This window comes from Phaethon lepturus, unplaced genomic scaffold (genome assembly GCF_000687285.1).
Source record: "Phaethon lepturus isolate BGI_N335 unplaced genomic scaffold, ASM68728v1 scaffold15861, whole genome shotgun sequence".
NCBI lineage: Eukaryota > Metazoa > Chordata > Aves > Phaethontiformes > Phaethontidae > Phaethon > Phaethon lepturus.
The window spans coordinates 2,842-17,342 of record NW_010519977.1 but is presented as its reverse complement, the minus strand read 5'-3'; the positions used below and the strand labels follow the sequence as shown (position 1 = coordinate 17,342).

Below are 14,501 nucleotides of genomic sequence, written 5' to 3'. Positions count from 1 at the left end.
AATAAGAAAAAAACCAAATCAGATGACAGAGCAGAGTATCAAAGTAAAGTAACACTGCTCCTCCATTTCAATATGTTTTGTGGCAAAGATATCCATCTCTAAAATCTGAATCTAGGCTGACTAGTTACAATAGATAGGGAACTATCTGTTGTTAAGTTTCTATACACTGAAGTTATTCTAAAAAACTAAGGGATAACTCAAGATCAAATTTAGGCACATGAGTCAATTTTAGTAAAATATAAAATCCAAAACAGATAGTCCAGGTGTAAGAAACTCAAGAGAAAGGCAGATCTATCTTTCACTGTGAAGATTAATTAGAAATCAAATCCATCCAAACTGCCATAATTACTTAAAGCTATGATTGAACAAAGGGCAAGAAAACCCCATATTCCAAACAGATTGTATTCAAAATTTATTTTTAAATAAAAGAAAAAACAAGACAATTATTTTAAATAAACACGGTATATTCTACACATCCGTAGATCAACACAACTTTACATAAGCAATTTTCAACTTTTAGAAGTTCTGTTGCATCTTCTAAAACATTTGACAATGTTGGTTTCCGTTTCATAATCAACCGAACAATATCCAAATGAAACTACTTGCTTAAGTGAAGCTCTATTTTTCATGACCAAGGATGGCTCTACTAATACAAAAGCACCTGTTAAACAATTATCCCCACCTAGTTTTTTAAAAATGAAGTATTTTCAGCCTTTTTTTGGTTCTGTTCCATTGCCTGCATAGAAATCAGCATAAAGCTAAGTTGCAAGCTAAGCTTCACTTTAGCAGTGCAATGAATGGCATCAAACTCCATGAAACAAATGAAGATACAAACATTGTCAGCAAAATTCAACTATGTAAAAAAACAATATTAAAACCAGAATGTTTTTGTGGGTCACAACTAGACTAGCTTTCAGTGTGCAACTTTCCTCAGGAAAAGTGCTTCTTCCTGATTCACATGAAAAGAATGAAGCATGCATCAAAAGCCTTTGTTCATACAGAAATGCCCATTAAAAGAGTTCCATGGTATAAGGCAAAAGAGATATTAAGGTGGATGAAGCATTTTGGCCCAGAGTATGTTTTACAACACATACATACACGTTACACTTGTGTAGCATATGACAGGTAAGGGATTGGCTCAGTAAGGTAAAAATGTCAATTTTTATAAATACATGTCATTATTGCTAATATGCTACACGTTATCATCCAACTTTTAAAGCCACTTTATTGGCATTAGCCTTGTAATTAGCAGCTCACATTCATGGTGATGATATGCTATTCCATATGAAGAAAAGCAAAGCAGCATAAATACAATTATGAAAAACAAAAGGCTTATGCAACATCCCTCTCTAGTTTTGCTGTGTTGTTTTTTAATTAAAAAGTGTTCAAAGAAAACAAGTCCAGTTCACCACAAATTAGGAAGTCTCACAATGAGGTTGGAACCAAGCTACAGGGAGCAGAGGGGAAAAAAACACAGCATGCATTATCATCTAGTTCTTTTAGTCATACCACTGGAATACAAAAGTCCAATTTAAAGGCTAGACTAATAGTAGAAGGCAAAAAGCCAAGAGTAGACTTAGTTTGATATTTAAATTAAGATTAAAATTTTAATCAGTAACAGCAAACTCACTCGGCCCTTTAATATATTCACGATATCTACTGCAATTGAATACTTAATTATGACTAATATAGGTATGTATGTTCACTTTAAAAAGATATTAGATACCTGCATCATGAAATTACATTCTTAAGACATTGTGTAAGAAAATAGCTCATGTGTGAAATGTTTCTGAAATGTATTTCTGCTCCCTTCTACGTCTCACACACACCCACCCACACACACCTCCCCCCCCCCCAAAGCATTCACTCACAGGGAAAAACACAAACACCCCTTAAAAAAAGATGGAAATATTGAAGGGGACCAGCTTGGCTAGTTACAGCACAGTGCTTAACAAGGTTCAAGACAGAACCAGATCAGAGTTGGCCAAAAGATGCCCAAAATACATGCCTGACCAGTAATTCCTTCCAACTTGTTCTATCAAACTCAGTCCACTTTTGGTTCATTGCAATGACTAAAGTATTTCATATATACACATATAAAACAAGACTCCAGCTTTACTTTAGTTTGTTTTTGCAAAGCATTTTTACCTTTCCATTCATTTTGTTCTGCAGCAACTACAAGAGGTAGGCATAAAGCATTTAAGAGCTTCTTTCCCAGGGTCCTATTACTAGCTCAATTTAGTGGGATAAAACAGAAATCGGCTGTACTTCTGTGATTTTACTAGGTATAACCTTGTACAATCCAGCTGGAAAATAGCTATGTGAACCCTGGATTTCTAGGCTAGCACACCATGGAGTAAGAAGCTGTTCATGTCCAGGAGGATTTTTTTTTTTTTTGCAGAGTTTACTGCAGAGCATTCCCATAGAAAGTTGATGTCAGGACCAATTCTCTCCATTTCTATTTGTACACAGGAGCAAGGTACCATTTGGCCAAGACTACAGATGTATTTTCACAGATGCAAGTGCCATGCAAAAATAAATTAAAGAACAGATACCAAAACATACAAGTAGTAAAACTACTGAAGGTAGATTTTCTTAGAAGTGTTTATATAAACAATTTATAATACTTTTCTTCCCCCATTCTCTTTTTGACATTCACAGTTAAAGCTGTGGCTATACATCAAGAATTTCTTCTGCAGTGCCTCCACAACGTAATCTGTAGCGTCCTGTCCTCCAGCTAATAGTGGGGTCCCACAAAGCAGATAAGAAAATATAAATTGTCATGGATTCTCTGATGAACCAAGCTACTGCATAATCAAGCTTTGAAAAACACAGAGCTCCACCCTAGGAATAGAAAAAAACCCAAATATTTAAACATCCTGAATATTCAAAAGGAATTTTAAAGTAAGGTAAAACATTTGTGTTACAGATAAATCTATTCTAAAGCTTTATACAGATTTAGATATCAATAGCATATTTTTAATAAGCCAAGAACAATTTCCTGTTCAAGATATGATTACCCATATTAAACATGAGGAACTTGGCAGAATGACCCAGAAGGCTTGAAGGCAGACTTGCATGTAGAGCAAAAGGCAAAGTGTGACAATTTCACTTTTTTCTTTTTGAAGCTTTGTAAAACTGTGTTGAAGACGACACTTCATTTTTGTCACAGACCCCAAAAGAACAGCATCTAGACAGAACACTCCTGCACATTCCCAGAGGAGTGAAATTCAAAGCAGCAAGCCATTGGTCTATTGCATAGGAAAAGTGGGACTAAAAAAAGCTTATAGCCTCTCTGTATTTTCTGATCCTTTGAGAATTTCCAGGTACAAGCAGAGCTGGAAATCAAAGAGGCTTCAGAAAAGGAAACGTAGGCACAAAGCTCTTTTACATGCTGCACATGGTAAGAAGAGTAATCAGAAACGCAACTGCTAAACTGACCTTCTAGAGTCCTACAGAACCCACACAAGGCCTAATTTTGTTTTTTTATTTCCAGTATGTGTTAAGACTACCAAAAAAGTATTTTTCAGTATAAGGAGAATTGATTGATAAGTTTGAAGACACAAATAATTATGGATCACGTTTGGATGGAATATGGTCACAGCACAAAGTAGTCTAAAGCATTAGAAGAACAAATGCTGTTCTGATTTGTGACATCTTTCTATATTAAAAGTTTTTTTGAGGCCTCACTTGTAGTGATGGGAAGATTTTATTTTTAGAAGCAGGATGCAGATGTCCTGTAAGTCCATTATTACCGAAACAGTGACAAGAGTACATCTGCACCTCAATAAATACAAGATAAAGTGACAGCTAAGATAAAAGAAAAAAACAAAATCCCACAAAGCTGCTGTTTTTGTACGGGTAAAAAGAACCTTAAATTTTCTGGATATGCCTACATAAAGCAGACTGGAAATATGAAGATTAAGGGGACAGATATGCAAACTCTCAGAGCATAGGCAGAGGCAGGTGCATACAGAAAACAAAATATCCAAGCACACTTACTCCTTTTTGTGCTACCATAATTGAAGCTGGAAGACTAAGAAACAACAGTATTTGACCTGTTATTTCCTTGATGTCAAGAGAATTATTTTGTTTTAATTAGGCTTAGTGTTTTGCTGAAGTAGATGGCATCAGTAACTGTAATAACCTCCAAAAGAACATGAAGCTACATACCTGAACGCCCTTCAGTTGAATGTAGTCAAATATAAACCATGCCAAGCAGTGACACATGAAAAATACCATTATATCCCATCTAAACACATGATGAGCTGCCCATCCAATAACTAGACTGGCAACAAAGCACTCTGAGATTGGCTCACAAATTATTGTGGCAGGCAACATATTAATTCGCAGTTTGGCCCACCTACAAAAGACAAACAAATCAGTTCTGACTACACATTATTCTTTGTCCTCCTCCCCCAACTCATCAAATGATGAGCCATCATGGTCTTTTCTGACAGTGTTAGTTTAATCTCAATTTACACCTCCAAATAAAATACTGCAAAAAATCTCCCTTTCAAAGATACTGCACATAGCATTTAAAAGGTGCTAAGGGTTGTTCTTAGCTTTTTTAATACTTATTAGTCGTACTTCTGTGGAAAGTCAGTGCCTCCCTCCCAACACTAACAAGAAGCATGCATTAAGCTGTGCATTGGAACATCAGCATTCTGGACATTTGATCACATTAGATTGGAAAATGTATTCCTGCTCATTATGAGGTTATCCACATTAGAAGCAGGTGAGAGAGTTGTGTGGGAAAGGAAGTAAAGACTAAAATTTTACCTGATCATTCTCGACTGAAACTGAGAAATAGAATAGGAACCAGAGTTTTGCATTGCAACTTGTGTGGCCATTGCAAATTTCCAGCCCCTGAAAGTGAATTAATATAAAAAACATGCAAATAAGAGATGCAAAAAACAATTAGAGAACAATCACCCACGAATTTTGTTAGGCTGAAAAAGTTTCTTTGGCATATGTGCCATATTATTACAATAGGTATAAGCAAAAAAATTAAGTGTATTTTATCAAGTCTCTTCATTGGAAGAGAGCAAATACCACTTCAATAATACTTAAACCAAGTTCTGAAACTTTTTTCCAAATGAATTGACAGTTATATGGCTTAATTAGTTCCAAAACACTATACTGATGGGACAAAGCACATGTTGTAAGCATGTTTGCCGTATACATGTAAAGCTGACCTAAACACCTATACTTACAGTATGTACCATCCGTTTAAGAAAAGATTTAAACAGCACTTAAAGCAATAATCTTACTTCAGAGTCATCTTACCGGTCAGCTATAGCTTTGGCCATAAAGTAATCTTCAGCAATATATTGTGCAAAAGCTATCAGTCCTCCAGCTTGGTCCAAGACATCCTTCCTCATCAAGCATGACATTCCTGTTACACACTTAAAGCCAGTTAGGTTGGCTGAAATATATGACCTTGGATGTGAAGTTCCAAAATAAACCTGCCAAAACAAGATAAGGCTTTTAAAACTCTGTATGCATTTATGCAACTACTACTCACTGACAACTTTTTCTCCAAAAATGTTTGGAGGGAAAACAGTGCTAGATGTGTCCAGTTATGACTGTGTATTTGGAAAGATCTTCACCACCAATCTAAGAAATCTAGTCTACCACCAAATCTGAGAAATCAAGTAGTGATATCAGCTGTGTTTTTATAAATCTATAAGCAGGTTTTAAAGCCCCATATTAAACTAATGTATTTCACTTTGTATTTAATCTCTAATTTATTGAGGTTATTCTCAGGGAATACAGATATTAAAAATCCACTAATTTACTAATCACTAGGATCAATATCTTATTTGGTGATAGCTAACTCTTCTTCCTGTTGTAAAGCTTAATTGCACTACATCATACATGTTCTTAGAAACTTACTATATGGTTGTACAGAAGCAGGGGAATTGTTTAGTTAATATACTTGTAGACAATGAAACAATTCACATTGTGAACTAGTCTCCTTACAAGATTCAGTAACTTAAAACTAGGAGTGTCTGGTAAAGAGACAGTGGGAATGAATGCTAGCGCCTCTTACTACTATTCTTTGTATAGATAGCCTTCACACTGGTCTTACTAATACAGTTAACTCATGCAAGACGAGACATGCTCATCTCACAGTATACTGGATCTGGAAGCAAAAAGGTCTTCCAGGAATACAGCAGCAGATGTTGTAATTCTTGCCACTTCAGCACATAGCAGTACTAAGAGCTTTGTGCTATAGCTCCTTGCTCTAAGAGAAAATTGAGACTTTGTGTCTCAAAAATGACATGAGCGGCCCTCTCTCCATGCAATGAAAAAGTACTGAATTTCACTTCACTTTCATCTCTCACATTTTCTGCCTTTGACAGACATCAGTTAGCCTTGGGGCCAAAATGCCTTATACATGCCAGCTTAGAATAAAAGATAGCAGATTAAATTACAAGCCTTGAGACACAAGGAACAAAGAAGAAAGCTCAACCTCTTCATTCTACAAAAGAGAACTTACTGAGAAAGAAAGGGGATAATAGGACAGAATGAATGATAGGAAGACAGTGGATAGGAATCAACTGTTCACTTTCTCCTCCAAAACAAGTATTAGGAGACTACAGAAGAACAAGGGCCAGAGTGAACAAAGTGCTGGTTCCTGTAACAGATAGTAGATCTATGGAACTTCCTGGTAAAGAGAGTTGTAGATGTTCAAAAATCTATATGGACTCAAAGAAAGAATGGAAAAGTTCATGTAAAAAAAAGTCTGTTCTTACTAAAATACTAATATATTAAAGATTAGTAAATATATGTCTACTTCATGCTCAGGAAGTCTCTCAGTTGAACATTGCAGAGAGTTGAGACAGTATTACAGAAAACCAGGATATAAGCCTTGCTTATGTTTTACTCTTCTCAAAGGCTCTACCTATAACCCCTGCTAGAAATAAGATACTGTGTGAGCTGGACTTTGCTCTGACTTATCATGGACATTTCCGTGTTCCTTTTCAGGCATCAAAACAGAATTAATGGTTCTAAGCACTAGAAAAGAGTTCTTCAGTTTTAATAAATTTTTAAAATCCATGATTTTCATCCTGTAATCTTTATTGTTTGTATTGTAAACTTAAATATTGAATCAATGCTCAGAGCACCACAGTAGAATTTTGGAGCATTATCCTACATAGTTTGAAGTGTGACTGCAGCTGAAAATAAACATTTCTTCCCTCAAAAGGTGCAAGAGACACTATACAACTTCTAGTCAGCAAGGTCTTGCAAAAAAACCAAACACCAAAAACAAACGCAAACAAACCCAAGAAACCCCACTGCACTCACCTGTTCAAGGGTAGCAGCAAAACCCTGTCTGTCTGCAACATAGGGAAGCCCGTGGACCAAGCCTACTTTTTCAGTCATTTGATTGGCCATATCTGTCAGTGTGTCTGGAGTTACTAAGTGGCAAATAGAAAGACAGTTCATTGACCAATTCTGTCATTGACAGACTACTGTATAAAGACACTGATTCTCATTCTATTACCAGTATCAAGAGCACATATACTTTGATGCACAGTATTTTGGAGGAACAATGATCCAGAAAAATAATAATAGTTATTAACATTATTATGACCAATGACAAGTACAATGGAAACAGCTTGAAGAGTATTTTTTTAAATGGGATTTTTTAACTTTACTTAAAGATTAAACATTTTTATACCATGAAAATATTTTTTCCAAGATTTTGAATTTCCATTTCTACTTGTATTCTCAGTCAAAATAATCCCCAACTGCTTGCCTACAGGGAATAAGAGCAGTATGTCAGCACATTACAACATACACCTACCTCTGATTCCACTATCACAAATCCATATGAGATCATATTTGGCAACTTCATAGCCAGGCATTAAGTTGTTAATCTTGGGGTTAATGCCAACCTTCTTGCCACCTAAAACGTACAAACATCATACACAAGCAACATTTTTTTTTAGAATTCAGTATATCTAACTATTTTGGGTATTGAGTCTAACTGAAGAGCAGTAAATGTTTACCCATTAATTCTTAAAGCCCACTTTTATGAAAATGATTTAAATTTTAACTACTTCTTCATGTCTATATTTTAGATCTTACTACAATTATACAGAGGATTAAAAAGGAAAAAATATTCATACGTGTCCTCAAAATGGCAGGGTAACAAGGTTACTACAAAGTTTATTACTACATTCTGTAAGGTAAATATTCTCTACCTCTTATTTCTTAAGACTACTCATTATGACCATTATACTCTACAGTAATTTTAGCAGAAAAATTAAAAAGAAGCATAATGAAGTGAGACACCCTCTTCTGCTTCCAACTGACAGACATAATCCAGTTTATTTCATGTCAGAGAAAAAAGTTACATTCTACTACCTAGTTTTAATATCCCTTCCCTCCTCTAATTCAAATGTAAAGTGAAGAAAGAGCCCTACAGTCTAAGCTGATGAAAAACTGTTGCAGGACCTCAAGCTCAAATACAGCCACAAGTCCAAGTCACTTCCTGCATATTTAGTTCAGTGCAAAGACAGAATTTAAACTGCTGTTTCAGATATAGAAGGAAAAAATTGTGGGGGTTGTATAAATCATTTTTCCCAGAATTTTTTTGGACATGTCGCAGATTGTGACTACAAACTTAATTCTTTACCCCAAACTGATGATTAAGCTACAGAACCAATATGGGCTGAACAAGATGACTATTTATTTTAGAATACTGTATATGGAGTTGAAGACATAAAAAACATTTTACAAATAAATGTCCCACCTTCAAGTTGCACTGCTTACCTATGAACAGTCTAGCATCAACATTTGGGTATTTGCCAAGGAGCTTTTTGCACACATCAATAGCTGGATCATCATGATCTTGTACACAGAGTAGTACTTCATACTAGTAAAACAAGAAGTATACACATGTGTAGATTTATACACACACTTAATATCAGAGTGGCCTAGGGAATAAAGCTTTATTTTTTCAGTTTGTTACACTATTAAAAGAACTGTTATAGAATTAAAAATAAAACCAAAGGTGTTGTTTCACAGCTAAATAAGACTACTTTTAACATACAACCAAGTTCTTGTGAAAAAAGAACCAAGCCTGTACGCCAATAAACTTGTACTGAGGAATGTTAGTTTTCTGTCATTGGAAAGATTTCTATTAGGCTTAATGCAAGACATCTATACAAGACCAAATCTTTATTTCCACTTCCATTTTTGTTCACATGGATCTTATTCTTATATTCAATGAAATTACAGCAAATATTAAAGGAATGATGTTACATTCCTTTACATATATTTCCTATACACTTGACTGCATATCTCTGAACTACACCTTTTTCCTTTACTTTGCAGATGCATATGCAGAACCGAGTTGAAAAACAACCCAGAGACTTTACACTTAATTGTGTAATAGAGCTAAGATCAGGAACTGGTATATACATATGTAATGTATATGTATTTTTCTCATTAGTAGAATAATGGTTAAAGAATCAACAAGAGGTAAACTGTAACCGTTTCAGCAATCATGCTACATACTTGTTACATATGAGCTATAGACAGTGGGTGACAAAAGCATTTTAAGAACCAGTCAGTATTTTGAGATAGCTTTGCAAGCTTTGATGGAGGTATTTGTTGCCTCCTTACTCGATATAACCTTCCTCTCTCCCTGTTGTAATAGTTTAGTAATAAACAAGTTATTAGACCTCTAATCCAAAAGAATAAAATTCAGAAAATGCAAATTTCTGATCAAGATACCTAGAAGCCATTTTTACATTTATACATTTGATATAGCAGTTGTAAATAAGAGTCCTTTATACTATTCTGTTGCATGACTGAACTTCATTTTCAGTAAACTGCTTAAGCAAAAACTAAACTGAACTTCAAAAACTGCCTGGGGGCTCAGTGATGAGAATCTCTGATGTTCTTGTTCAGTAAGAAGTAATGCCTTCTGTTGTATGAATGAAGGTATAAATATATTCTTTCAAGAAAAAGTGGTACTGTTAAACACAAAAAACCCCAGTGACTAACTACATTTAGAATACTGTGGAAACAAAATCATTAATCACTAAATGGCAGTTAGTAAGACATGGTCTAGCACTACAAATTATCAAACACGTCTCTGCCTCTCAGAATGCAAACTCAAAGCCAAATTGCCTAAAGAATGAGCAGCATTTGATTCCTATCATTTTACCAGCATAGAAAATAGAATTTAAAGGGTAAAAAACCTGTCTCATTAAGCAGACAGGTCCTTCCATCACAACAGAACGATCCTGACAGCATGAACACCATAGAAATTACCAGCTGAAGAAATTAGTTCTTTATTGCTCATCCAAGTAAATATGTAAAAGAAAAACTATTTTTGCTAGTAATTAAATAACTAATCTTCAATCCAGCTGCGGTGACACTTCTATAACCATATTCTCCAAGAAATTAAACCAGAAGTAAAGAACTTTGACATGATAATATTTGAAAACTGAAAAAGTCACAGTAAATGGCCTATGTATGCTGCAACAAAGTAAAGAACTACAAAACATATGACTCCAGCAGAAGAAATACGAAGCTGCTTATCTACATAAGCGTTACAATCAGGTTCGTCTGGACATAACATGAATAGAAAGATTTCTGCCAAAATTTTGATATGCACAGTAGGTAAGAACTGTTCACTAAAAAATACTACATGTAAATCCTGCAGTTTAGAAGCTGCTTAACTAGCTTCTACGCAAGACAAGACTATTTCACACATAAGGTATCACAGAAGAGTATCAGAGTATCAGTATCACTGCAGGCTGAACTCAGCTTCACTGGAACAAGTTTTAAATTATTCTTTCCTAATGCTTTTTCCCTGGACAGCTGAACTTTAAAAGCAGGCAATGCTGTATTCTATTTTTTGTTGTCTAATGTCAATCTCGAAGTATTTTTGTAGTTATTGTACAGAAGTATTTTCAAACAGTTTGGGGATCTTGCTTGTACTGCATAGTATATGCCCCAGTAAACTGAAGTATTCATACCTCCATTTTCACTCTCCTTGGGACAAACATGATTGTCACCATTGTTACCTGAACTTCAGATTTGTGTTGAGTAGCAATATTTTAAGATGGCCACCCATATGTGTAAGTTACCAGAAGGGTCAAAACTCTCTCTAATATAGCAAGATGCAGCATAACTTCTTCTGAATTGCCAACTAAATTGCATTTGTAGTCAAATGTTTCAGCTGCATGATGTTTTGATGCTCATTATAGTCATAAAATACCATCAGACATTGTAGCAGCTTCTTTGCACTGTTTGCAGTATTGGCATACACAGCACACCTCAAGTATGCTTTAAGCTTATCTTGGCCACACTTAATCTTTATTGCACTTTTGTTGAGTTGAAAGGATTCAAATGTTCATGCCTGAAGCTTTTCAAAAGGCCTCAAGCTTCATTACAGAAAAACTACACAACCTTTAATCATTGCCAAATGGTGGGGTTTTGTTGTTTGTTTTATTCTGCCTACTTAGGAATAAGTTTAAAGCTCTTGGTCAGAATACACAAAGGAAACTTGCTGTACAGCTTACACATACCTTTGACCTTTTACAACTTAAGCAGCAGTGTCAGAAGCAGTTTTGAGAAGAATTGAGAAGAGAGGTTTTAAAAAAGTGAATTACAAGTTTTAGAATTCAGGAGATAAGCAATAGAAAACATAGTCCTTTTTCCACCCAGAGAAGCATACATCACGTACTAAATGATGCAGCAAGCATTTACAGATTTCTCCTTGAAGTTGTAAGCTATTTAGAGCAAGGACAGCACCTGAGACACTTATCATTTATATTACTTATATTACAAAGACAAACAGCGTTCAACAGCAAATGTAAGCTTTTATTAGCTATTTGTTTCCCAACACCAGTAAGTGGCTTGCAGACTATCCTTCCTACCAACAACTGGTGAGATACACTACCTCATCATTCATCAATTCTTCATTAGAAGATCCATCAGTAAGGACCGCCAGAAAGTTTCACAGGCTATCAGGTAAATGTTCTCTTTTAGAGAATCTGTTACAGAGTAGTAGTTAATTGGGGAGAGTGTCTGGGCTCTCATAGGATCTTTTATAAATTGAAGGGTTTCATACTGGTATAAACATCACAGTACAGGAATAACGATTAAACATTTATCCCTAAGCCTTGGTCATGTTCCTTTATAGACAGCTTTTTTAAGAAGAGTAAGCTTTGAAACATGTAAAATGTGTAATTATGCATTTGCTCTGGAAGGAAGAACAATCCAAGGCATAATCAAGTTGCATTGTTCTAGTCCCAGCTCCTGATGGCACTTTTGGAGGCATGGGAGGAGGAAAAAAAAAGAGACACCAAATAGTATACATACTTTTGGATAATCCAGTTCAAAGAAGGTTTCCAAGTTGTTGATCAAGTTAGGGTCCACACCTTTTAATGGCTTTAGAAGTGAAACACCAGGAAGCTTGCTATATGGCTGTTTGTCTGTGGTTTTCTTATTGAGGTGCAGGCGTCTGTAAGGAGAAATAACATACACCACCACATAAAGAATATATGCTAGAGAATTTAATTCAACATACAGTCAGAACTAAGAAAGCTTGGGAGTTAAAATTTCCACAAAAAATTTAGTTTTGGTTGTAGAAACAGCTATTTTTATATCTGACAGTTGATGTGTCTAAAAATGCCTAAAAAACCTTAGCATTGTATGTAGCTTAAAATCAACCTTATTCAAGTTATTAGACATTTCAGATTAATGCACTTTTCACTATGCATTTTGAACTCTAAGAGTGTAACTTACCAAACGGCATATGATCCAAGATTTTTCTGCCTTCCTCCACAGCATTAAACTCATAGTATTATAACAGGATAATCATAACAACCAATTGAGTGTTAACAAGGCAAGAAAAGGGTCAGGTGCTTTTTTCCTGCATTAAGTTATGCAAAACATAATTTTATTGTATACACACAGGAGCGAATGCAAAATTAACTTCTGAAAGCTTGATGGGCCAGTGTACAATAAAATTTGCATCTATATAAGTAACTGGAGAAAAAGTATCTGCTGAAACTTAAAATTTGCAAATTAGTGTATATACTGCATACTGTAGTTTTCCAACACGCACAGTAGTAAGACTGAAAGAATATTTTATTGCAGCATGTACCTAATGGTATAAATTCTTAACTTAAACTTTCACATTTTAAAATTCACAAGATGCTGCCTCAAAAAAAAAAGGGAATAGGGTTGCTCCATACAGTGCTTCACTCTGGCTAAATGGTAAAAAAAAAGTCAAGTTACTAGGAAGCATGCCCCTGAAGAATGTATCTGACCAAGTGAAATTACTGAACTACAAACGAGCTCCACTAAGAGCAGGAGAGATTTCAGTAGTTTCTATAGCTATTCTGTCCTGAAATGGGACAGTGACATCACATTTGTTACCTGATCAGCCCCACCCCCTTCCCAGCATGCTCCTTTCAGGCCCTGTTTCAGCTGGACACCGCAGGCATAATGCTGTTAGAAAATAAACAGTGGGCTCACTAAAAAGACAGAAGGACAAAGCGAATTATGTCCTTGTACTGTTACTGAGTCCAAGCCTAGGCACTGCAGAGGTAAACTGGAATAGTCTTGCTGAGCAATTAACAGCCAAGGGACAGTCAGATCAAAGTAAGAAAAAAAAAGCAATAGTTCAGATAGCTACCACAAAGAAAGATTTTCTTGCCAATTTTCACAAACGTAAGAGCAAACCAGGGCTTTAGTGCCAATAAGAAGGGACAGTCTCAAGAATGCAACTTTGACCAAGAGGAACAAAAGGTAGGTAATGCAAGGTGGGGGAGGGGAGGAAGTACTCCATTTAAAACAGACTGTAGCAATGCACATAGCTTTGTACAGAGGCAAAAGCCTTAATGAACAGGAAATAAGAGAAGGAAGCGGCAGAGTGAATGGAAAAAGGAGAGAAAGGACAAAAACAGACTTGAGGCAGGACTGTGATAAAGAATAAGCACCAAGTGCTAAAACGGCAGAATCTTGCGAGGCATCATATTACAAACCATGCTGACACATAGGATTACGCGGGTGATTGAATTACATGAGGAAAAGCCTACACATGGTGTAAGAAGGAAACCTTGGAAAACACGCAGATGAGGCATGCAGCATTATCAGGATCTATTCAGCTGTGAAACACCGTACACTGAGACTTTTGACACAGTATGGCTCAGTATGGTAAGACTGTCTCTGACATGCTATCTTAGAAATAAGACTCCAGTTCATGTTCTATTCATAATGCTGCACAAAAGTGGCAGCCTGCCATCCTGAAAGCACTGTGATATTGTGACACTAAGGTAAAGCAATTTCCATGCCAGTAATTACAATGCTTTGTTAGACTATAAAGCAAGAGGCAAATTAACAGTAAACCAGATGATTTTACACTGAAAAGGGCTATTTGTGAAGTGGCATAATGTGAAAAATAAATTAAAAGTTACAATTGAAAACCTACCATGACCAGAGAAACAGACCAACCACTATAA

At 35.6% G+C, this 14,501-nt stretch overlaps 1 protein-coding gene across 1 annotated transcript; it reads right to left on the bottom strand.

Annotated features, from left to right (window-relative positions):
• Window positions 1-2,608: 2,608 nt before the first annotated feature.
• UGCG (UDP-glucose ceramide glucosyltransferase) lies at window positions 2,609-12,790 on the bottom strand. Its single transcript, XM_010297239.1, has 9 exons — window positions 12,781-12,790; window positions 12,355-12,539; window positions 8,788-8,890; window positions 7,817-7,918; window positions 7,315-7,427; window positions 5,290-5,468; window positions 4,783-4,869; window positions 4,174-4,363; window positions 2,609-2,844 (listed from the first exon to the last, which is right to left on the bottom strand). Exons 1-9 carry the CDS (start codon window positions 12,788-12,790, stop codon window positions 2,674-2,676), a joined length of 1,140 nt encoding a protein of 379 aa, XP_010295541.1. The 3' UTR covers window positions 2,609-2,673.
• Between the last annotated feature and the right edge of the window lie 1,711 nt (window positions 12,791-14,501).